Source organism: Ambystoma mexicanum, chromosome 6q (genome assembly GCF_040938575.1).
Source record: "Ambystoma mexicanum isolate Mex_15411 chromosome 6q, UKY_AmexF1_1, whole genome shotgun sequence".
In the NCBI taxonomy this organism is placed as follows: Eukaryota; Metazoa; Chordata; class Amphibia; order Caudata; family Ambystomatidae; genus Ambystoma; species Ambystoma mexicanum.
The window spans coordinates 207,184,366-207,209,698 of record NC_090937.1 but is presented as its reverse complement, the minus strand read 5'-3'; the positions used below and the strand labels follow the sequence as shown (position 1 = coordinate 207,209,698).

Sequence of the window (25,333 nt, the reverse complement as noted above, 5' to 3'; positions counted from 1 at the left end):
CCCGTGAGGCCTACAGTTCCCTCCTCATCCTCCCACGAATCGGGAGATGAAGGTGCGTTGGGCACGACAACGGTTTCTGAGGGCGACGGCGACGACGATGGAACGGGTCTGCCGTCTCCCGTCGCACGGGCCTCGCCGCCCGACGAGATTGGCTCATTCCACGCCATGATCGCCAGGGCGTCCGAATTGTTCCAGCTCTGCCCGGAGGAGCAGAAAAAGGAAGGTTTCCTCTATCAGCGCCGGGAGGCCAAGAGGAAGACGGTCATCGCGGTGCCCCTAATCGATGACATCTGGGAGGAGGGCCTGTCGGTTCTCAAGAACCCCTCCACGGCACCAGCCAAACGGGACCGGTACGAGAAGAAGTACCGGGTCCCCGACACCGCTCCGCTGTGCCTCAGGGCCCAGCCAATGCCAGACTCGGTCGTCTCGGCGGCGGCTAAGAAGAAAGCGGCGGGGTCAGGAGCCTCGACGTCGAATTCCCCGCCAGATGGCGAGGGAAAGAAGTTGGACGCCATGGGGCGGCGGGTCATTTTGTCTGCGGCGACGATGATCAAAGCAGCCAACGCCCTGGCGATCGTGTCCTGTTACGACAGGGAGCTCTGGTTTAAGCTGGCCCCCATATTGGACTTCCTGCCGGACGACAAGAGGTCCGAGGCCCTGGAAATACTGCAAGAGGGCGAGGTGGCGTCGGACCACGCCATAACGGTGGCAACCGATATTGCCGATACCGGGTTCCGCCAGCTGGGCAACGATGTTTGCCTACGACGAAGGGGTTGGCTTCGGGCGACCGACTTCCGTCAGGACGTCCAGACCAGGGTGTTGGACATGCCGTTCGACGGCAGCAACTTGTTCGGGAAGGCGGTGAACGAATCGCTCCAAGCCATAAAAACGGACACGGAGACGGCCCGCGCCCCAAGAGCCCTTCAGCAACGACGGCCCTTTCGGAGATCCGGAGGCAGACAGGGTGCCTCCAAGGGATCCAGCGGTGGCTCGTCGTCCTACCGCCAGGCGGCACGCTCCTCGTCTCAGGAGGCCTACAGGGGTCGCGGCAAGCAGGGAGTGCCTCGCCGCCGTCGGCAAGGTGGCCAGGGAGGCAAGGCCACCACCTCCAAGCAGGACTGAACCGGCCGTGGTCTCGGGCCCCCACCGAAGCACCTCGGTGGGAGGCCGGCTGGCGAATTTCGTCGGCGTGTGGAAGTCCATCTCCACCGACCGTTGGGTGCTGGATACCCTGGCAAGGGGACACTCTATCGAATTCCTGAAGAAGTGCCCTCACGTTCCACCTGTGGCCAGGAAGGAAAATCACGTCCCGCAACTGCTGTTGGAAGTACGGGCGATGCTCAGGAAAGGCGCCATCGAGCTTGTCCCGAAGAGGCTCCGGGGCTCCAGGGTGTACTCAAGGTACTTCCTCGTCAGGAAGAAGACGGGCGGCTGGCGCCCCATCCTGGACCTTTGTCGTTTGAACAAATACATCAGATTACAAAAGTTCAGGATGGTCACCCTCCAGCACGTACTGGGACAGCTGGAGGAAGGCGACTTTCTATCGTCGTTGGACCTGGAGGATGCATACTTCCACGTTCCCATCCTCAAAAGTCACCGAAAGTTCCTCAGGTTCGTCGTCCAGGGACGCCACTACCAATTCAGAGCACTGCCGTTCGGATTGAAGTCGGCCCCCAGGGTCTTTACCAAGTGCCTAGCACCAGTGGCGGGGGGCGGCTGCGCCTGCAGGGGATTCACGTCTACCCCTACCTGGACGACTGGCTCATCCGCTCGAGGACGAGGGAACTCGCCGTCGAACACACTGCGAGGACCGTCCAGCTACTCACAGACCTGGGATTCGCCATAAACTACCCAAAGTCCCACCTGGTGCCGTCACAGGTGGCCCTGTTTCTGGGAGCGAAGCTCGATACAGTGAGGCGCCTGGCGGCCCTGTCGGAAGAACGGACGAAGACCATTCTAGGCAAAGTGCAGCGCCTGCTAGCCACGGAAGTGGCCAGGGTGAGGTCCATCAAGTCCCTCCTGGGGATGATGTCCTCTTGCATCTACCTGGTGCGCCTCTGCAGACTACGGATGCGCCCTCTTCAAGAATTTCTCGACGCCCGTTGGATGCAGGCGACGGGCACCTTCGAAGACAGGGTCCCCCTCAACGAGGTGTTCCGGCAGGCAATCTAGTGGTGGGGCGTTCGAGCGCACCTCACGGCGGGCAAGGACTTTCAGACGCCGGCATACCAGGAGACGGTGATGACGGACGCCTCCCTGGAAGGTTGGGGTGCCCACACCGGAGATCTCCACGCAAGAGGCCTCTGGCTCCCGGAGGAGAGGCTCCTGCACATCAACGTCCTGAAACTCCGAGCCGTGTTCTGGGCTCTCAAATCGTTCCTCCCGTCGCTCAAGGGCAAGGTGGTGCGGATCTTCACGGACAACACCACGATAATGTTTTACATACGGAAGCAGGGAGGCACCAGATCCCCAGCCCTATCCAAGGAGGCACAGGATCTGTGGCACTGGGTGGTCGCCCAGGGGATGTTCCTGGTTCCCTTCCCCCTGGCAGGAGAAAGAAACACCATCGCCGACTCGCTCAGCAGGGAGCTGCGCGCGTGTCACGAGTGGGAACTGCGCCAGGATCAGATGGATCAACTCTTCCGACGATGGGGCAAACCCCAAATCGACCTGTTCGCAACAGCGACAAACTCGAAGTGCAAGAGGTTCGCCAGCAGGTTTCCCCAGCCGAGAAGCATGGGCGATGCGTTCTCGTTCCCCTGGGACGGCCTATACCTGTATGCGTTCCCTCCGTTGCCGTTGCTGCTTCGACTCATCAGCCAGCTCAAGAGGTCCCGGTGCAGGATGATCCTGGTCGCACCAGCGTGGCCGAGGCAGATCTGGTTCCCGGACCTTCTGGACTTGTCAACGTCCCCTCCCATCAAGCTGTCGGCGGACGCGGACCTTCTCTCCAGAGAAGGAGGCGCCATCTTCCACCACGACCCAGCGTCGCTGAACCTGCAGGCTTGGCTCCTGCAGCGCTAGAGTTTGGAGGCTACGATATACCGGCCGATTGCAGAGAGGTTCTTGCAAAGGCCAGGGCGTCCTCGACTCTTAAATGCTACGGTCATAAGTGGAAGAGGTTCTCTATCTGGTGCCGAGCACAGAAGATCAACCCCCTACGGATTACGGCCTCTCAAGTGCTGCCGTACCTGCTATCGCTGGAAAAGGCTGGGCTAGCCCATGCCTCCATTAAGATTCATCTGGCGGCGATCTCCAGATATACCAGATCCACAGGACGGATGTCCCTGTGGTCCCATCGACTGGTAAAAGAGTTTATGAAAGGACTGTTCCGGTCGTTCCCGCTGGTGAAGGCCCCGGCCCCGGTGTGGGAACTTAACGTGGTGCTGACCAGGCTCATGGGGCCCCCATTCGAGCCGATGCACTCCGCACTGATGAAGTTTGTGTCGTGGAAGACTGCGTTCCTGGTGGCCATTACCTCCGCACGACGAGTGGGAGAGATCCAGGCCCTATCCTGCAAAGCACCGTACTTGACTTTCCATGCCTCGAGGGTGGTGCTTAGGACGCACCCCTCCTTTATGCCCAAGGTGCCGTCGGACTTCCATCTTAACGAGCGCTTGGTTTTACCTGTTTTCTTCCCGTCTCCTTCGTCGCCGGCCGAGAGGACTTTGCACTCACTCGATGTGGCTAGAGTGCTGAAGTTCTACGTGGACCGCACAAAGAGTTTCCGGAGGACATCACAGCTGTTCGTGAACTTTGGACCTGTGAATCAAGGGAAGGCTCTCTCGAAGTCTTCTATTTCCAGGTGGCTCTCCGGCTGCATCATGCACTGTCACCGGTTGGAAAACCAACCGCTGCCAGGCCGTCCGAGAGCCCATTCGACCAGAGCAATCTCTGCTACTACGGCGTTCTTATCTGGTGTGCCCCTGCTGGACATCTGCAGGGCTGCTACGTGGAGGTCGACGCACACCTTCACGAGATTCTACTGCGTCGATCGGGATTCCAGGGAGGAGTCCAGGGTCGGCCAAGCAGTGCTGCGCAACCTGTTCGCTTAAGGTGAGCCTGGTGAGGAGGTAAGAGATGCTTAATGTTGAGTTTTTTGTATTGCTTAATGTTGAGCCTTTTGCCACCCCCCCGTGGTTGTGCATGTGTGTACTGCTATTTATTCTTATATTCATGAGCATGTGAATCCATGCCAGACCCCATGCTGGAGAAGGAACAAGTTACTTACCTGTAACTGTTGTTCTCCAGCATGGGTCTGGCATGGATTCACATGCGAACCCTCCCGCCTACCCCTCTGCAGCTCTTCACTTGGTCATACTGCCACTTCACGTGCTACCAAATCTGAAGATGGCTGCCAGAGGCGGGGCTTAGGTAGAGGGCAGTCATTGGCTGTGGTCAGTATGACGCAGAGATCAGTGATTGGTTACTACTACGAAAGACAGATCAGAAACGAAACTGATACTGATTTTTTCTTTACCGAGGATTCCCAGCCTGACGACGGGGAATATTCATGAGCATGTGAATCCATGCCAGACCCATGCTGGAGAACAACAGTTACAGGTAAGTAACTTGTTCCTTATCCTAGTTAAATGAAATATCCCTGACAACTACCCATTAGATTTTGCCTTTGTAGACATCACAGCCACATTCAACTGGATAAACCAATTCAAGCTATGGAAAAAACAAACACTGTGAGGTATTGATCCAGGTCTATTGACTTTAATAGTTATGCTTTATTCAGAAACAAAAGTGAAAGTAAGATCAAGCGCAGATGGAACATTTTGTGATGACATTTCAGCAAACAAAGGACTCAAAGAAAGTTGTGTCCTGGTGCCATGTCTTATTAATCTACACGCAGATATGGAATAGGCCTTTAAGACTATAAAGTATTTACCTTCGAAAATAGGAATTCATAATGTCCATTATGTGTCAGACGCTGATGACATTGTCATCTTTGATCATACACATATCGAGACTACAACACAACATGCACTACTTAAGAACCTACCTTATGAAAAACAAATTGGAATTGAATAGTAAAAAAAGGAAAAGAAGATAATCTGTTAAAAATAAGAAAATCTAAGTGTCCTTTAAATTGATCAATGATGGGAAACACCTGGATGTAGTTAAAGAGTACCCTTACCTGGGATTTACGATAAGTAACACTGATTCAAATCTATACCCCATGGTAAGAAAATATCTCTGATTTGGCATTTCATAATGAGGTTAAGACACTTTGAGGCATAACATGCTTTTTTGTTGTCCATGTTAATGGCATAGAAAAAACAAATTGTACTAGTGATATTATATTGTATGGGATTTGCCAAGTCATATAAAAAAATGAATAGCAAAGTTGAATATCAAATCTGGAAAACTATTTTAAATCTACCATTGTCAACTTCCAATACACACGGTTTGTATATAATTTAACTTAATCTCTCCTGAGACATTGATTCACTTAAGAAGAGCAATAATATATTTAAATACAAATTAATCTACTGTTTTAAGCCTTTTAAGAGGAGTCATATTGAAGGGAAATGATTAAATATATGATCTCCTTAGATACAGATTACATGGATTTCTTGCATGAAATAGGTTTCTTCAGGCCCTTGGTGGGAGTTTAACCTGTAGTCAAAGAGCTGAAAATGACAAGTGTTCCAATGGAACAGGTTTACTATGCAAAATGTGTAGCCTGCTAAAGGCACTTTAAAAGAATATGAGAACGCAGTATCTAAGTATATTGAACAACCAAAATATATAAAATAATTCTCTGGTAAGACTCACCAGTATGATTATTTTAGGCAATGCCTAAATAAACTTCAATACGTTGGATTTTTTGGGGGAACATGGCAATCTCCCTAAAGAAAAAAGAATTTGTGCAAGAGCATACAATTTGTGGAAACAGCAAATCATCGCTTTCCGGATAGTTATAAAGGACAACTGTTAAGAAATGTTTTGGCAGTTATATTTACTGGTAGAGAATTGTGAATTCTGAAGAGTTTTTTCTGACATTGGCCGCATTATCACGTTGGAATATTGTTCAAGTGAATAGTAGTGCTAATTAGTATGCTTTGTATTATAATGAAATGGAACAAATATTAAGGAAAGCGTAATTAATACATTTTGAGATTTGACGTCAAATAATAAATGGTTTGTATGAATTTTATTTACATTTTATGCTGTGTAAGGTGTACTTTAAACCCAATCATATACTGATAACCTCAAAGAATGTTGACATAGGCGCTATGAACATGATTGTTCCATTCTTCAAGTTCATACCGAAATAGTCAAAATGGTGTATTCTGTTGGAGCAATATTTTCCCACAAACAGGAGTGAGTGAAACATGACCACAACAATCAAAGGGGTGAGCATTTGTGTTTATGACCAAACTTAGTTGGGCCTCTGATGGCGTTACCTTATCAGACAATTTAAAATGAAGTAAAGTAGACAATACATTAAGCGCAGGGGGATGTTATGAGGTTTAAGTGCTATAGTGGTGCTATTGGTGTCCCTGAATGTTTCTCCCTATGGCATCAAGATGACTAGATGAATAGTGTTCAGAAACCCCTTAGGGTAAGGATTCTCCATATAAATGTTGAAAATCAGTCCATCATTACATCAATCAATATGGCACTCCAGTTTATGCCTTACAAAGGCAATCCAGAGTGTAATAGGTCATGCTGTTGCATCCTCCCTGTCTGTGACCTGGCCTGATTTGGTTCAAGAGATATCTTCAATATCCTGTCAGTGCTCTGTGGTATTTTTCTGTTATAGAGACATTCCAATTTAATTTAATTGAAATTCACACTAAACGTGTACATGGTACTTTCTTGAAAACTGGGGTTTAAGCTTCACTTTTTCTTATTTATCCTTGAATTAGACTTAAATAAATGTGCCTTGGTGATCACTTTTCTTGATTACTTAACAGGTGAACAGATTGAGCCATTGTTGCCACTTTAAAATGGAGTTTTGCATTTGGTAGTATTCCCATAAAACTTCAGTCAGCTCCATCTTGGCTGTTAAAAGTCACATTTCTTAGAGGGAATATTCCCCTGATGGTGGTCTGGAGGATGCCATGGAGAAGTGAGGTGCACAACAGAGCGGTGTGCCTGGGCCGATGCAAAATAGTTTGTTGCATTTCCCCTTGGAGGCCAGAGGACAGGTTGGGAGAGGAAGGGCGGGTGCTGGGGCTGTGCAGTGGTTGCAGGCAAATGGAGGGAACTCTCTGAAAATGGTGAGGGCAGTGGGTAAAGGGAGAGAGTGACCTTGCAGGAGGCAGTCTTTGGTGGGAGGCCCACGGCAACATCGCTATTTTACAGATGGCGTTTGGCCATAGATCGCTTCCCCCCAGTCTAGTCCTCTCAATGGTGTTACGTTGATTGACCAGTGACAGGCATATCTCTGCTTGTGATAGAGAACCCTAATTTGTTGCTTTACAGGAACATGCAAGGGTCTCAAAGCAGAAACATGCTATTTTTTAGATTTGCAGAACATATGTAACTCTAAGCAATCCATCTTGGGAACTAAGCCTATATTTTCACTTCATTTAGTGTCTATATATTTATTGTAACGTGAAATGCATGCTTAGTGTGGTTCTAGCATTGACCATAGATGTATTTAATTCAGATACAATGATGTAATGTTTGCAGAGATGGCAATGCAAATCATATGGGATAGCAACAATGATGTGTCTGTGGCATGTCTGTAGCATGTCAACAGTCAGTCAAGAAATCCTGTAAGAGAATTAAGTCAGGTAGCCACACCTATCACTGAATGTAGGACATCTGTCTATTGAGGACTCCTTAGAAATTAAGGCCTTAATCTGTTGTAATGTTATCCTTTTCTGTTTGTTCCTTCTTTTCTCATGCATTAATTTTAAATATAATTTGAGATAGAACCTTCTCTTTCTCAAACACATTTTCATTTAAAACCTCAGTTAGTGACACTATGCTACAGGCCACCAGATTGTATTGATGGGCCGTCCGTTCTACGTGATTACACACACTCTTTTTTAAAAGTCATCCACTCGGGTGAGTTATATTGATCGACCTATTGAAAACCTCGTTTTTTCCTATCACTTCCCTAACCCATATGTGTGTATATATATATATATATATATATATATATATATATATATATATATATATATATATATATATATATATATATTTGGTGGACTTGATCAAATTGAGTTGAACAAATTAAAGACTTTTAAAATCTAGTCTTTGAAATCATGGTGGGATATACACAGATAAGAGTATGCTTTTTTCACCTTCTGCAGTGGCACATACAAGCTAATAACAATCGGTTTGAAGGCTTCTCAGAGAAATTCCCATTCATTATAATTGGTTTTGTCTGGTGGCTTCAAAGTTGCCCTGAAAGTGGCGGCCGTGCTTAGTCGTGAGTCCCAACCTTACAGAGCTTAAAGGTAAACGCCACTGAATGGGCCCAGTCGGATCAACACATATCTAGGGTTGCTTTTGGACCTGCAGAAGGAGTGTGGACTAGCATTGAGGCTGCAGTACTCCTTTTGCAATGGAACACATCCAGGCGGACATGATGCAGTGAAACCTGGCCCAGACAAATTCCCATTGATTCTAATTCAATCAAATCTTTGCATCCATCATTTTTTGTTTCCTCATTTTCTATCATAACATAACATGGCGGATGCATAAACCCTCTGAGTAGAGATTTCCTCATGCGTAATAAACCTAAGCAAAGAGGGGTATTGATGGCCATACAGCATGAATAAACAATTCATGCTAGTCAAGGGTGAGCTAACGTGCAATCTCTGTACTGAAACAATACAGTACCTATAATTCTGCAGACCTGATGTCCAGAATCAGAATATGTTAGTGATGGTTATGGGCCTTAGGCCGCGACATGTATCCAACTGAAATGGCGGACATCCATTGTTTTGTATTGGCATAGCAACCTAAAATCTGTGGGGATGTTCTTTGCATAAAATAGATGTATGCATTAGTTGAATGAGCTGGGTTTTTTTTAAGGTGCTTTATGCTGTTCCCTATGTAGGCTGGCATGATAAGAACTAGCGAGGATGAATACTTCATCGAGCCTTTGGAAAGAGGTGGACACCTGCAAGAAGAAACAGGAAGGCAGCACAAGGTCTACAAGAGGTCTGCCCTCAAACAAGGCACCCAAAACATTCCTGCGGACTTCCACACGAACAGAGGTAGGCGACCCTACAGTCATTAGGAATTAAGCCCCATGGATATGGTTATGTGCATTAATTATGTGAAATATTACAAATGTGTGGCTGTATTAATTCCATTCCGAAATGCGGTTCACTCTTGATGCCAATTATTTCACCTTCAAAACAAGAATGAGAGAACTATGATCGCTAAATTAAGAGGGGTAAACACATTTGATTAGCACCAAAGGTTTCCATGCCTTTGGCGACTTCACCCTATCACACCTTTTACAAGTATGTAAAGTAGTCAATTGATAGAATAAACATGAGTGTCTGTGCTTAAAGTGCCAATGTGTTTTCAGGGCACAGTTGGCATTCATTGACCACCTGGATTGCACAAACCCGCATGTTTTCTCCTGAAAATGTGTTTGGATTGTGTCTTGTTTTTTTTTACCACAGGCCAATGACAGGCTCTCCTATTCAGCATCTTGGGTTGTCAGCTTGCTTTTCTCTTAGTATTTGGTTGGCTACAGTGTTGTGCCAGTGCATGTATCTGCTGGGTGGGTGTTTTGTGGAACAAGAACATTGACCACTTTTGCGGACATACCGGGAGTGGGCAGCCCACATTTTTGTCATAATTTCTCCATGAAAAAGTTCGACTTGTAATAAGTTTGCATTATACATTTTGGCATTCATATTTTGGATGTATGTCCCAATATATATTGCATATGATAGAGATTTCTTTTTCTATGCAGTTGTATAGGCCCTGAAAATGTTTCCAGCAGTGGCTTAATGAGAAGTTTAACTCTATTCTTATGCTATGTTGGGGAACATGCTGGACCCAAAGTCATGTTTTTGTTTTGAATCAACTTCGAAATCCATGGTTGAAATTATTACCATTTAATTTATTTATGTCAATGTTTTTTCCACTCAAAACTATTACTGATTGAAATCGATTATTTTCAAGACATCGCTGAATAGTCCCACTGCTCTAATGATACCTTGAGTTTGCTTCCATGTCAAAATATACTAATGCATGGCATGTTAACTTGCATAAACGATAAGACATATAAAAAAAGAATAACAATGTATTTTAAAACACTAACAACTATTTCATTACTAAGCCCCTTCATTTGACTAGTTCTTGTTTCAAACACCACAAGAAAAAGTACAGGGCAGATTGACCCGCCGTGCATAGTCCTTTGGACATGAATACGAAAGGCTGAGGAAACTGAAATTCCAATGGCATGCTCATGGCCAAATCAGAAGGCCCTGTTTAGTCTTCTCAGTGACCGCCCTACCAACCTGGCTGACTCAAATACTGTGGCATAGCAAAGCAAAATCCACAACTGGTCTTCAGTTTATGTTATTATGTCCCTGGCCTCTGCCGCTGTTCTTATAATTCGATAGTCTGGAAATGCTTTTAACTAGTATTTTATTTAGCCTGGAGATCATGATGAAAAATAGAAGCACAACAGCAGAAGGTCTACTACCATTCCTTATGCACAGCTATAGGATGCCAAATCTTGACCGTGTCATCGACCTGCAAGTGCAGCCAGTCTCAGTTTGTCCAGACAAAACCTTATGTGGAGTTCCCTCAGAGCTCCCAGGCTGGAAATAAATGAGGGATCGTTATTCTCAGGAGCCTTGAACTCAAAGTAGATGATTGCTTGTGAGCTTTTTCCTGCACTTGCTCCTTGCATGGCTTTCCAGATTAACCTACAAGCATTGTGCCAGGAGCTCCATTATTCTAATGTATCAAGGGTTGTCCCGCAACTTCGACACGCGGCCAAATACAGAGATCATCTTATACATACTATCCATGCGCCTTGGGGCGCTTTATCCACCCTCACCACCACCTTCAGAAGCCTATAAAGAGGGGTGCTACACATGGATTAAATCACTTCTTAACCCAAAATATCGTAGGGGGCAAGCCTATTGTCTTGCCAATTTATCGTCTCCCAGCTCCTGCTCTAATCTGGTAGGTTCCCGGGGGTACCATGAAATGTTGTTTTGTTCTGCTGTGATGTGAATCTAGGCTGTGCCATGTCTTCGCAGTGCGGCTCTGTATGCCACAGTGGTCAGAGCCGCCCACTATGGTGTTTCAAGCAGTGACTTGATCCAGGGTAGTCCTATGCTTTCCGATGGGTTGGGAGCTACCATAGTAGAAACATAGGATACAATTCACAAAAGGTCAGCCTGTTCCCAAAAGCATTAATTCCCACGTTAACGCTTAATTTACAGGTCTATTCACAGTAAGAGCCCAAAGGCAGATACCAGACAGCACTAAGAGCCCAAATGATGCTCTGCTAAGGTCCTGTGACCGGCTCATGGCTAGGATTGCCAGTGTTTGCAGGCTACATCCAAGGAAGATCTTCAGTTAGCTGAATGAGATTTATTTTGAGGGTTTGAGCTCTCCCACAGGCGACTGGATGCTCAATGAGAATAACGCGCCTGCTACTATTTGGCGCCTTTGCAGCACACTCACGCCCGTCCTTTATTGCGCGGCAACTACGAGGCTGCCTTGACGTTATTTTATGTTTGCGATGGGAGGTGAAGGGGCAACGATGTGTCTTTCGTCGTAGCCTCGAATTGCCCCCTGTTTTTCAAGCCCTGCACGATTGGCCCATCTGAAAAGAATTATGGCTGCAGTGTGGGCAGACCAAGGCTTGCTTTAAATGTGTGAAAGCAGGAGCAGCCGAGGGACTGTGGAACAAATGGCTACTTATTCAAACTTTGACTGGAAAAAAAAGTGAAAGCGAGTTTTGGCAGATTTAGAAAGAAGAGGTTTTTTTTTTCTCCTCCCTTCTGTGCAGCCGTGTCTGGAGGTATGTTAATGAGAGACGTATATCCCAGAGCAACCACAAAATGGCTGCTTGCACGGTGGCTCTTCACGCCAAGGCCTAGCTGCAAAAGTGCATAATATTGGATATATCGTCACTCGTCGGAGTCATAATGCTCGAAAATATTTTAGTGCCATTTGAATGCTCGTAAGTAAGGGTGTATGAACGGCTAGGGCTCACAGATGGTCCCCTTGTCATTCGAATATTGTAGGCGCCGTTGTTGACATGGTTACAACGTCACACAGAGGTGAGCGGGGTTCGAGCTTCTATGTTTGAGAATGTGCATAGTATAGGACACTAGGGCAGGGGTCAACCTTTGGATCTCCAGAGGTTCTGGACTACATCTCCCATGAACCCTAGCCGGAGACTGGGACTTACGGGAGTTTTAGTCTAAAACATCTGGCATGCCACAGGTTGTAGGCCTCTTGCACTAGGGGAAGGGTCCTGGACATTGCACATGCTTAGATTTGACGTATGCGGTATCATTTTAGCATCATTCTGCGACCAAGAAAAATGCTACAGGGAAGCCCAAAAGGGAAGGGATGTTGAGAAGAAGAATATGTGGTTGGCATAGGCTCTAGCGATGCTTGTTCAGCTCTGCTCATGCTACTTGTGTAGGGAAAGCCATATAGATTAGTTTGCGTGGCACAATTCTATATGCTGCACATTTTGCATCAAAAATGGAAGCTATATTTTGCATAAAGGGCTTTCTTGCCCGCTGCTTTGCTGCATCAATCTTCCTGGAGACGTGTGCATTGAGTGGACAGGACCAAAACAAGGGCCGATGAAGATTGAAACAATCCAAAACAGGGATGATGCTTCAAAAGCGAAGAAAGGCCACGGATATTCCTGACACCCAGACAAATGCACCGCCATTAGAACTATTTGGGTCACCTGAATCGTGGGGGTGCCCAGTCGTGCAGCTGCTGCAGGGGTTTCCATGTCACCCCTTCACGTGAACAATTAGTGATGGAAGTCAGCTGCGTCGGCAACAGGGCTGCACTTTTGCATTCTGTGAGAGCCCTTGTTATTGGCTTAAATTAGAAAACCTGATTAGACACAGTGGCCGACCGCATGAGAGCACAACTTCTTATTTCGGTGGGGCCAAATGTTATGGGCCCTCTGGCCTGCGAACAATACGTCCTTCAGTAAATTATTAAAAATGATACGCAAAAAGATATTAGTTGTAAAGTAGTTTGTTAAATGGCGCCTATTCAGTCACGCGTGTTCCCCTAAAATGGGCTGTGATGGGGGTGGATTGAGTAGGAGTGGAAGTGGTCGGTGTGAGGTAGGTCCCAGTGCTCACTGCTTGACTCCTATCTGGAGGCTAAATTCAGTACTTAAAGCTGTATTCAATTGTTAGATTGGTTGGTTAGTTCTTGAAAATAGGCATAATCATTTAACTTGATTCTTTCAGAAATGCGATTTCAGCCTCTTCATTTATCAAAGCTTTTACTCAGGTAATTGTGTTCAAGTCACACAATACATTAGGCGTTTTCCCAATTCCTCTACAAAAGATCACAGCTCTTGCCGATGCATTTCGGTGCCTAGCACCATCTTCAGGGCGAAATTTCAACATCCATCAACATATGTGCATACATTATAAATTATAAATGGTAAATGTACATACCAGAAAGAAGATTAGTTCCATCACATAAAGGAAATACAAAAAAAAAAGGTGCAACGTGAACGTTAGTGCCATTATGCGTGCAGTAGTCGTTACCATTTTTCTCTAGTAAATGTTTACATTCAGCCATGTGTATGCATCGTTACCTTAGCTGTCTCGTATATGCGTGAACGCCTCATAAATGTGGATACATCAATGCAGTGTCTCTGTTAAGAGAGGGATAGAGACGTGAGTCAGTGACAATGCAGTCATTGTGGTTCCAACCTTGAAAGACGTGAGTCTCTCTCCCTCTCTTAACAGAGACACTGCATTGATGTATCCACATTTATGAGGCGTTCACGCATATACGAGACAGCTAAGGTAACGATGCATACACATGGCTGAATGTAAACGTTTACTAGAGAAAAATGGTAACGACTACTGCACGCATAATGGCACTAACGTTCACGTTGCACCTTTTTCTTTTGTATTTCCTTTATGTGATGGAACTAATCTTCTTTCTGGTATGTACATTTACCATTTATAATTTATAATGTATGCACATATGTTGATGGATGTTGAAATTTCGCCCTGAAGATGGTGCTAGGCACCGAAATGCATTGGCAAGAGCTGTGATCTTTTGTAGAGGAATTGGGAAAACGCCTAATGTATTGTGTGACTTGAACACAATTACCTGAGTAAAAGCCGATGATAAATGAAGAGGTTGAAATCGCATTTCTGAAAGAATCAAGTTAAATGATAATGCCTATTTTCAAGAACTAACCAACCAATCTAACAATTGAGTACAGCTTTAAGTACTGAATTTAGCCTCCAGGTAGGAGGCAAGCAGTGAGCATTGGGTGCTACGGGGTGGTTTCCACTCCGTTTTTCAAGGCCCGGGTGTCATTGGACCTTTTTTTGACCCAGAAAGCTCCATTTAAAAACAAATACGTTTTGGAATAGCATTATCAATTGAGATTTATTTGACAAGAAGAATATTCTTTGTGGTGCCCGCCTGTTTTCCATTTCGGTGTGAGGTAGGTGCCAGTAGACGCGTGTTCACTGGTACCAGTATAATGTATGCTCATATTACCTCTCACAATTGTAGACAGTGGGTTGGCTTCGCGAGATAATCGTGCAGTCGGCATAGGATAACGCGTCTCCCATGAGAAAGGACAAGCTGGATGGATAATTAATATGCGTTCAGCAATTATTTTCTTGGGTATTGACAAATGTGCATCTCTGAAATGTTATTTTATTGCTATTTATACAACAGGCCTCTTCCATTCCCATGGTCTCCTAAGGTGTTGTATCCTGTAATGGATTGGGGGGGGACTGGGTTATGAGTAGAATGAGGTTACTGTTTCCGAAATGGCGCTGTGTGGCAGTTCAGAGAAATCACACTGTGCTGCAGCTAAGGCCCTACTTATTAAGACATGTGTGTGTGGTGGGGAAGAACATGTTGCGTTGGTCAGCGTGGCAGGTGAATGTGAAGCAGGTGGTGTGGGTGAAGGGCGTGTTGACCCATGCCATGCTCTAATGGAAGAACAGGGAAGAATCTTAGGAGGTGAGTGATGAGTGCTATAGGTGAGTATCTTTGCTGGGATCTCAAGTAACGCAATGCAGGTGTGGTTAGAATTCGAATCTCAGTTCGTATTCATAGTGTTGAGCTAAGTGACACACCCGAACTAAAACAGTGCCCTCTTGAGCGTCTTCATTGCATCCGCATTTGGGCTGCAGGCATGTATTTGAGACCTGTCCGAGGGGTTGCCTTGACAGATCCTATGGTTCTTTGATGGCTGCTTGGGCCTGGCTGACTGATTTCGGTCTGCATTTGGATTCCCTTTGCCAGCTGTTTGTTCATTGAGGTCAGGTGATGTTGGCTAGTCAGGGTTGCTGCTTTCTTCATTGAGTGTCATGTTCGCATTGTAACTCTTTATGATCTGGCTGTGTGCCCAGATAGGGGAGACATAGGGCACTTTTGAGATATATCGCTTCGTCCATTTGCAGCGACTCTGGCTCTGCTGTGGCTGTGGTCACTTGAGCTGAGCTGCAGGCTAGCTCCATGCCAGCGTGCCACGGTGGCAGCATCACATTTACTACGGTCTTGTGAGGAGCCTAGTCTTGAGCAATTTCTAGAACACAAAGTGGTCTTGCAACATGCAGATTCATTTAGGAATTGCGGTCCACACTTTGGTGTTAACGTCTGCAAATAAGGTGCATCCATGATATTTTTGTCGCAATGTGACTTTTCAGGGTGGAGCTGTTTTCGGGTCATCACGCACTTTTAGGTTCCTACAACATGATTTCTCTTTGGAAAAGTCTCTGTACCCTTCCACAGAAGCCCTGGTGTTGTTGCAAAGTGCCTTCTATTAAAGCCTGTGATTGACTGGCAGCCAAGTTGACAGCCAGGGAAGCGTTTTCAGTGCAGGCATGATGTGCTCCCACTTGTCCAGTCACAGCAATAGTCCAGGAAGCAGTTTGTAGTCTCTGCAGCATCCTAAGGAGATATCCAGAAAGGCAAGTATGGATGCAGTCATTGTGGTTCCAACCTTGAAAGAAGCAGCAAGATGCCCTTGAGACTAGTGTGTGAGAAAGTGAGGAAAGGCATGATGTGCCTGGTGAATTGCAGGTGGAAAAACATTTCCTGGGCAATCATTTCATATGTAGACCTAGTTTAAGAGGCCATCTAAAAAGTATCATGAAGCTCATTACTTCTTGGCTCCTCTGCAGGGAGGGGGGGGGGTTCTATCACTTCACACCAGGGGATTCGTGCAGTGCTTCTTGCTTTGAAGAGGAAGAAAAATGTGTCCATGTAGCTTGGTTTGAGTTTCAGTCTGTCCTTGGCCGTTAAGGAATTCACTTCGATGACATACATGATATGATCAGATTGACCTTTGTGGAAATTTGTTTAGAGTTTCAAGCCAATTTGCTTATTGTTGACATCATGGAATCATGTGAGGCAGTGCTCTCTGAGTCTCATGGGTGGTCACATTCCTGAGGAACTCCATAATCAATGCTACTAGTGTTCCATTGAAATAGTGTCGGAAGAGGGGTCTTGGACAATTCAGCGAGAAAGGACGTCATTCAGATGGTGCTGCTTACATCAGATCAGCTTCCTTTAGCCTTTTGATGAAGATGCTGTTGCTGATTGTGTCAAAAGTTTCACATACATGGAGTAATATCAGAGCTGCTTGAATTCTCAGTGCAGATTTTTCGGTCATTGTAGATTGACAGTAGAAATATTTCTGCTCCTATTAGTGACCTAAAAATGTAGTTTTCAAGTTGTCAAGGAGTTGGTAGTTGGCAAAGCTCGCAAGCAGTCTGGCAGGGTGTTGCACGTTAGATATATGGTATTAGTTTGACAGGTCCTTTGAATTTGCTGTCATGCTCTTTCCGAGGAAATTGACTGAAGATTTTTTGAATATTTAACATGCCATTTCTGGGTCCAACGAGGAATTGATCAGTGTCAGAAACAGATTTGCCAGTGCTTGCCGAGAGAAAATTGTCCTGAAGATGTGTAAATGGCTTGTATTCAATGGGGAACTGGCTCCATTGCAATATCCTGCATGTTTTGCAAATGTGGGCCTGGTGATGGGTCGGAATGATTTTTGCTAGAAGCTTACTAGCTTTCTGTAGGGTTCGAAATTAAGATTCAATGAGCAGAAGCTAAAGCCAGCTTCTCAGTGTCTGGCATCACTGAGTAGGCAGGCCCAACTTCTGGGGAGCCAGCAGAGAGAACCCAGCGCATCCCAAATCTAACTTCCACATCAGATGCCCACTTGAACTGTTTGCCCTAATGTATGATCCATTAGGTTTCAATGTGTACGAGATATGTCCTAATTCTTCTTGATTAATATTCTCAATTGCTCCCAGTTAATGTAAAATATGCATGTTTGTAAGGTACCAGTTGGCCCGGGGAGCCAGGTTACTGTTAGTTTGAAGCCAGCCAGGCTCTCCTAGGGTAGGGGCAGGAGCTAAAGAACTTCCAGGGCTCAACACTTTCAAACCCCGTTGAGTACTTTCAAAAGCAAGTTATCTGAAAGCCAAGTCTCGGGCAGGATGAGCAGGTCGGAGTTGCCCCCTAGAAGCAAGGCATGACTGCTTTGTGGAATGGTTTTGTGGGAAGTTGTTGGGGCTGGGGATTTCAGTTGTTGCCCCATTCATTTTACTGCCCGAGCAGGTTCATGTTTCGGTCATAATTTGAAATATTGTGGCATTCTTCAGGATAGGAAAGGGAGCACTGTGATACTAGTGTCCTCCCTTAGCAATGCGAGGCATGCTCACCACTGAGGCTATAGCTCATGGTTTTAAATTCTAGAAACATGTTACATTTACAGAATAAACCAGTCAGTCATAACTAGAATGCTGGTAACACTCACATTGGTCGTCCATGTCCATGAAAATGGGGAAATATTCAAATGATTTGCGATAGAAGGATGAACACGGTACCTTCACGCCAGGTGGAGCCATGGTTGGCACCAGACAAAGGCGAGAAGTCAGGCATATTAGTCAGACATTGGTCGTCTGGCTGTCTGTATGGGGCTGACAGCTAAGAAATAGAGGACAAGGTAGAGCATCAGCGGGTATAGAACAACCTTTCCCTAAGCTGAACCTTATCCCGTGCTATTTGCAAAGCTGCATGTTTATTGTTGAAGTTGTGCCGTTGTCACATTTTTTAAGATGAGCAGGCTACTCTCTTTCATCCTTGCAGTTCCTTTGGCAGTTGTTTGTGTCTTAATGGGACTGTCATTAATTATGGAGGGGGAGCTCCATGCAATTTTCCAATGTGGATCCTTCCAATCAAGTCCTTGGCATCACAGGTCTAGCTGTACCCTTTATGACTCCTTTATAGACATACAGACATACAGACATAGAGTCACACAACCACCTCACTGCAGAGGTCCCTCCATTGACTGGATTGCTGACCACAACTGCTCATCTGCTATCACAGATATCTCAGCACACCCATGGACAGACCATCACTGCATCCATTTCACTATTCCCTCTAAGCCCCAAGCCAAACTGCTATCCTACGCCCCCCAGTTAAAGTCAGAAGTTCCAAAAAACGAACTAAAGCCAACCTCCTCCCTCTACCCTAACAGGACAGTCTGCTCCGCCATCACCACCACCCCTTATGCCAGCTCTCCTCTTTTCTCCTTTAGAGATGTCTCAGAAACAGAAGTCACAGATCACCTCAAACACATCAAACCGTCCACCTGCAAAGGGGACATTTGCCCACCAGCCATCATCAAAGAATGCGCCGACAGACTAACCACAATCATTACAGCATTCATCAATGCTTCCTTTTCCACAGGAATAGTGCCACAAAGTCTAAAAGAAGCATTGGTCTGTCCCCTGTTCAAGAAACCCTCCCTAGATCCTGCCTGCCCGAATAACTACCGACCCATCACTACTGTCCCCGTCCTCCTCAAAATCCTTGACAAAGCCGCCCACTCTCAAATCCAACACCCCCTTGAAACTAATTCCATCTTAGGCAAAAGATAATCAGGCTTCCACAAAGGCCATGGCACAGAAACCGCCCTCCCTGAAAAATCAAATCATAAATATAATGGACATGGGCAAGCCAGCCCTCCTGCTGCTCCTAGATCTCTCCGTTGAATTTGATCTGGTTGACCACAATATCCTGACCTCCCACCTCTCCAACGCAGCCCAGTTCTCTAAAAGTGCCACCGATTGGATAACCTCATTTCTAGAGGGCAGAGCCATGAAAGTCTATTCAGACCAGGCTAACGCAGTTCCCACCACCATTCACTGTGGAGTGCCCCAGGGCTCATGCACTGCGCCTACCCTTTACAACCTGTTTACGAAGCCACTCTTCGATAAGCTGGACTCGCTCGGCATAGCTTACACGAATTATGCCGACGATACACAAGTACTTCTCCCTCTCACCGGCTCATACGACCAGGACGCAGCAGCCCTCCTTCAAATCTACACTATCATCCAAACCTGGATGGCAGCCAATGGTCTCTGTCTAAATGGAGACAAAACAGAGATTATCCTCCTAGGTCCCAAGGAAATACTGCCCAAACTTGACCAAAAATTTGACACCTTTACCATTGACAACTCCATCTTACTGGTCTCCACCGCCATAAAGACCCTTGGAGTCTATCTTGACTCGGCCCTATCTAGTACTCGTCAAGTCAGTGCCATTGCCTCTGCCACACCGCCAAACTCCTAACCGCCATAAAAACGTTTCTAACCACCCAAAACTGCCTTTCCATTGCCTGTGCCATGATAGGAGCAAAACTGGACTATTGTAATGCCCTCCTAGCAGGCACATCGGAAAAGAATCTCAACAAGCTCCAAATAGTTCAGAACAATGCAAGAAAGACCACATCACTCAGGCTAGGCGGGCCGCCCACTGGCTCCCAGTTAAGGAAATAGTTAACTTAAAAAATCTCACCCTCACGCATAAATGCATCAATCATTCTGCCCCATTCTACCTATCAGAAACCATTACTAAAGACACCTCTACACACCCCAAAAGAAACCACTATGCCAATCAACTCCGAATTCCCCACAATAAAAAGAACTAACCCTGGAGGCTTAGGCTTCCCTCATATAGCACCCAAACTATGGAATGCCCTACCTAATGCACTCAGGGCAGAACCATCCCTGTCCACCTTTCGCAAAACCCTCAAAACCACACTATTCAGATAATTCCTTTCAGCCTCTCGCCCCTCTACCCTAGCCTGTTCCTGCACACTCCCCCTTTCACCGCTCAGCTGTTTCTTGTAACTAAGTTGTTCTGCATCTTATGTAACAACTAAGTTTACTGTATTCTATGCAACCAGCAAGTATCACTGTAACAGCGCCACAATGCCTAAGGGCTGCTGCACGCTCTATAAATGCTAATATTTAAATAAATAAATTCATAATGGGCCTGTGGCTGTTGGAGGGGGAGAGGGGTTTGAGACTTTCTGGAGACGCTATGGTATACTTGGGGAGAAATGACAGAACATACTGGCCCCTTCAACCAATTAATGAATTCCTGAAAATTGCCATTTGTTACCCTAATGTACATTGCTCTGATAGGCACAATTCCCAGGAGACCCACTTAGTGCAGCAAGTTAGAGTGGGGTCAGCGATGGCTCCCAACCTGCCAACCAACATAATAGCGATGGTAAAGTCAGAGGCATTAAAAAGCAGATCCTTGTGTTTTCACAAGGTGTTCAATGTATCTATCAAAGAGAGACACAGAGACAGAAAGGGAGAGCGGGAGAAAGAAAGCTAGTGGGAGAACGAGTGAGAGAGACAGAGAGAGAGAGAGAGAAAGGTAAAAGGAGAGATTGAGACAGATACAGACGGACAGAGATGGAGAGAGAGAGAGGGAGAGAGAGAGAGGCACTGTTGCACATTGAGAATGTGAACTGGGAGCTGTCAGTAGGGGCTGGTGGTAGAAGTGCCCCGTCTGGTTGGTACAGCAGCCAGAGGCAAGGTGCAGAAATAAGATTATTATGAATCTCATAAATGTTGAGAGGTATAAAAACAATAACATATGATAACATGAATAAATAGCTCATGAAACCCTATGCTATGACATTTCAGCGACCAAATATGTAACAGCTTGCCATCAGTGAAGTGAACTCGTATGCAATGACAACTTAAAAGTGTGATTTGGGTGAGTTTACAATTCACATTAAAAGCTGAGTTGTGTAATAAAGCATAATATAAACAGCAATGTAAGATGACATTGTAGAGTTCCCTTCACTATCAGCAGGGAATACTGATAAGAAAATACACTTTAAAAGTGTGATCCGGTGAAGTTCAAAACTTGCATTAAAATATGAGTAATGCAACAAAAGAAACAGCACATGAAACTCTATAAGATAGCCCCGTCCCCACTATCAGCATAGTATATTGATGAGGAAAGACAACTTAAAAATGGGATTCAGTGCAGTTTAAACATTGCATTAAAAGCCGATGACACATCCTAATATTCACAGCACAAACAACTCTATACATTAACATGATAGAGGTCCAAAGGTAGGCCTCGCTATCAGAGGAATATAGTAATAGGGAGTACCTAGAAGATGTGATGTAGTGTGAAAATTGCATAATGAATGTGCAGGCTGCATTTTATTTTAAAGAACTGCCTTTAAAAGTGGCAGACAAGCTGTGTGCTTACAGGGAATTTAATTTTGAGTCCAAAAATGAGAAGCATATTCACATACATCACATCGGGTTGAGATTAAAGTAACATAAATGCATAAAATAGCATCGGCTTCTCGTGTCAACCTTTTGAATGTTCTATTGGACAGTGTTATAGGTCCTAACCTTTATTATTGTAGGGGGCTGGGGGAGGTGGCCACTTAATTTGTGCATGCCAATTTTGTGGGTAAACAATGGGTCTCACAAAATCTCTTTTGTTTAGATAATGCCGACGGTTATGTTCTATACATCACATATTTTCTTTTATACTGTTCATGCATTTCATGACTTTTGTGTCGTCTTGGCTCCATTGCATGTGTTTACCCTTGGGTGTCTGTTAGTACCTGTGAGACGTTCTGAACGTAACACTTTCATTATTGGCCAAATTGGCTGTATCAACCACAGATCTCTGTGCTGATTTCTCCATAAACTATCGATGCGATTTATTGGGCACAGACTTCCGATATACTAATAATAATTAGCATAGTTTAGCATTTATATAGCGCTACGAACCCTGAGGTATCTGAGCGCTGTTTATTATTACCCATGGTGTGTGGTGCTCATTTATCGACCTCGGAAGGATGAAAGGCTGAGTTTGGCCCTGCCGGGATTCAAACCTACGTCAGCAGGTTCTGCACGGATGTCAAAGCGAGCACTCTACTCGCTGTGTTATCGGACCGACTACTTATTTGTATTTGTATTTGTATTTGTATTTTGTTTATTCATATTGCGCAGCCTGCCCATGGGCATCAGGGCGCATGTTTGGAAAGGTAGTTACAGGAAAGTGTTAAAGATGGCAGTTACAGATTTCAGATTGTATATTCAAAGTACATCAAATATATACATACAAAAGTATTACAGAAGGCAGTTACAGATTGCAAATTATATATACAAAGTACATCAAATATATACATACAATTTACAGGGGGTGTCGGTCAGATACAGTATATACAAGGTAATCGAAGGCACAGAAAGCAGCAAGAGTTACAGAGGGGTGTCCGGGACATTGTCTTGAACATAGAGCCAATGTTTAGTTCTGTTTTTGTAGGATTGGAGGGATGGGACATTCCTAAAATCATTAGGTAGGGAGTTCCAAAGCTTCGCCGCTAGGACTGGGAAGCTCGAACCTCTAGCAGTTTGAAGCTTGAAGCTGGGAATGATGAGTGTGTGCGTTTGTGCAGATCTTATAGGTCTGGATGCTGTGTGTCGAGTGAAGCGCACTGACAGGTAGGCCGGTGCCGCATTGTTCTGTGCTTTGTGGCTTAGAACAAGTGTTTTAAGAGCGATACGCCGTGAGATGGGAAGCCAGTGTATGTTGCGTCTGGCGGATGAGATGTGGGCGAGCCTGGGTATGTTAAGAGCGGTCCTGATGGCGTTATTCTGTGTTACCTAAAGTTTGACAATGTTTCTTTGGCTCGTTCTGAGGTAAAGGGCGTTGCAATAGTCAATTTTTGATAAGATGAGGGTTCTGGCGAGGATCAGGCAGTTGTCCGTTGTTAAGAAGGGACGGCAAGTTGTGATTAGTTTGCATGTACACGCGGAAGCTGAGACTACTGAACTGGTTTGTCTGTTGAGAGAGAGGGTTGAGTCTAGGTAGATTCCGAGGGTTTTAGTGACATTGGTGACCTTGATGATGTTGCCATCAATGTTGAAGGCCTCATATGTTTTGTCAAGTTTTGAAAGTTTGGACTGAGAGCCTAGGATGAGTAGCTCAGTTTTCTCATTGTTTAGGTAGAGCCCGTGGTGGGCCATCCACGCTTGGATGACGGAGTACACTGCATTGAGTGCTTTGACGTCAGTTACATAATCACCTGTGATAGGGATGAGTATCTGGGTTTCGTCCGAATAATTTGTGTAGGTGACACCCAGATGGTCAAGAATATCAAAGAGTGGTTTAGTAAACACGTTATATAGCCTTGGTGATACACACAAGCCTTGTGCGACTACGCAGGGGACGTGAGCTGGGTCAGCGGCGGCAAGCGGTGAAAAGACTCTCATGAATCTGTTTGCAAGGAATGAGCCGATCCAGGAGGTAGCTGCTCAGAAAAGTGGGCTGCAATTTTGAGGTGCTGGCAAAGGATTCGGTGGTCAACCAAATCAAAAGCTGTGGAAACATCTAGTAAAAGTAGGAGTGCTTGTTTGCCCTTGTCTATCAGGGCTGTCTCTGTGCCGTGTCTCGGACGGAAGCCAGATTGCCTGAGTCCTAATAAGTTGTTGGTGTCGAGATAATCTTGAATTTGGAGATATGCAGCACGGTCCAGGATTGTAAGGAGGTAAGGCACCGTGGTGATAGGCCTGTAGTTGGTGGGGTTGCTGGGGTCTAAGTTAGGTTTTTTGATTAAGGGGATTACCCAAGCATCCTTGAGGTTGTTTGGTACTATGCCTGATTTAAAGGAGGAATTGATAAAGGAGGTGATGAAAGGAGCGAGGGCAGGCACTGCTTCCTTTACAACTGTTGCTGGGCAGGCGTCACCTTGACAATTGGATGGATTTAACTTCATGATGATATTTTCCACTTCCTTAATGGTGAGTGGTGAGAAGCTGAAGTGTTTGAAGGAATGTTTAGGGGATGGTATGTTGTAGGATTGGGTATTACCTGCTGAGTCCAGGAGATATTTTTTGTTGTTGATTTTAGCTTTTAGTGTGGTGATTTTGTTTAGTAATGCTTTTTGTATGTTGGCACACCAGTCGGAGTCAGGGGTACATGTGTCAAGGGGGGCGACTGGGGACTCTAATTCCTTGAGGATTTTAAAGGGTTCCTTAGTGTTGGATTGTGCTTGTATGATCCTGTTGTTGTAGACTTCTTTTTTGGCTGCAAGTATGGCTTCCTTGTACGAAAGGGTGATGGATAAGAGGTTAATTTTATTTACAGGCGTGGGTGAGCTTCTCCAGAGTAACTCCATTTTTCGTTTATCTTTGCAGAGTTCACGTAGGTGTGGGGTAAACCAGGAGTTAAGGTGGTTGCATTGTTTTTCTTTGCGCTGTTTGATAGGGGCTATGGAGTCAAGGGCTTTTAGCATAGCTCTGTTATAGGTGTCCACAAGGACAGTAGGGTCATCACAGATGGCAGAAACCGAATTTAGTAATGGGAGGATGAGTGGGAGTAGTTTCTCAGTGGTAATATCCTTCTTATTGCGAGTAACGGTAGGTGGCGCGGTACAAGGTTTGTCTATGGGTGGGCAAGAGTTAATGGAGAATACTGTTTATCATTTCACTTCTAGACTACAACTAGTCATTCTAGAGGAGTGGCATCACCCGCTCCTTCATGCACTGGCCTTGGACACAGGCGCACTGGGAGTGGGAGAAAAGTGTGAAGTTTGTGAGGTCGAAAGCCTGCCAGATGTACCAATGATAGAACGAGGACAGGTTCCGAAAGAGGCGTGAGCGCTTCATCATTTGCATAACTCCCCAGATAAGTGGGCCCCTAGGATTCAACCTGTCCCCCCCAACCCCATTCTGCATTTAATGTGCTTATTAATTCACAGATGTTACACCTGTGGTATTTATTGAGTATGTATTGTAGATGGACTTCCCTTTTTACATTTTCCTCCTGC

The 25,333-nt window shown here is 45.5% G+C and overlaps 1 protein-coding gene across 2 annotated transcripts in view; it reads left to right on the top strand.

The window, feature by feature from the left end:
• ADAMTS3 (ADAM metallopeptidase with thrombospondin type 1 motif 3) overlaps positions 1-25,333 on the top strand; it is a 675,879-nt gene that overhangs the window by 243,245 nt on the left and 407,301 nt on the right. For both annotated transcript variants that reach the window (XM_069630646.1, XM_069630645.1), the window contains exon 4: positions 9,038-9,197. In XM_069630646.1, coding sequence (XP_069486747.1) covers positions 9,038-9,197 — 160 coding nt within the window. The remainder of the gene's footprint in view (positions 1-9,037; positions 9,198-25,333) is intronic.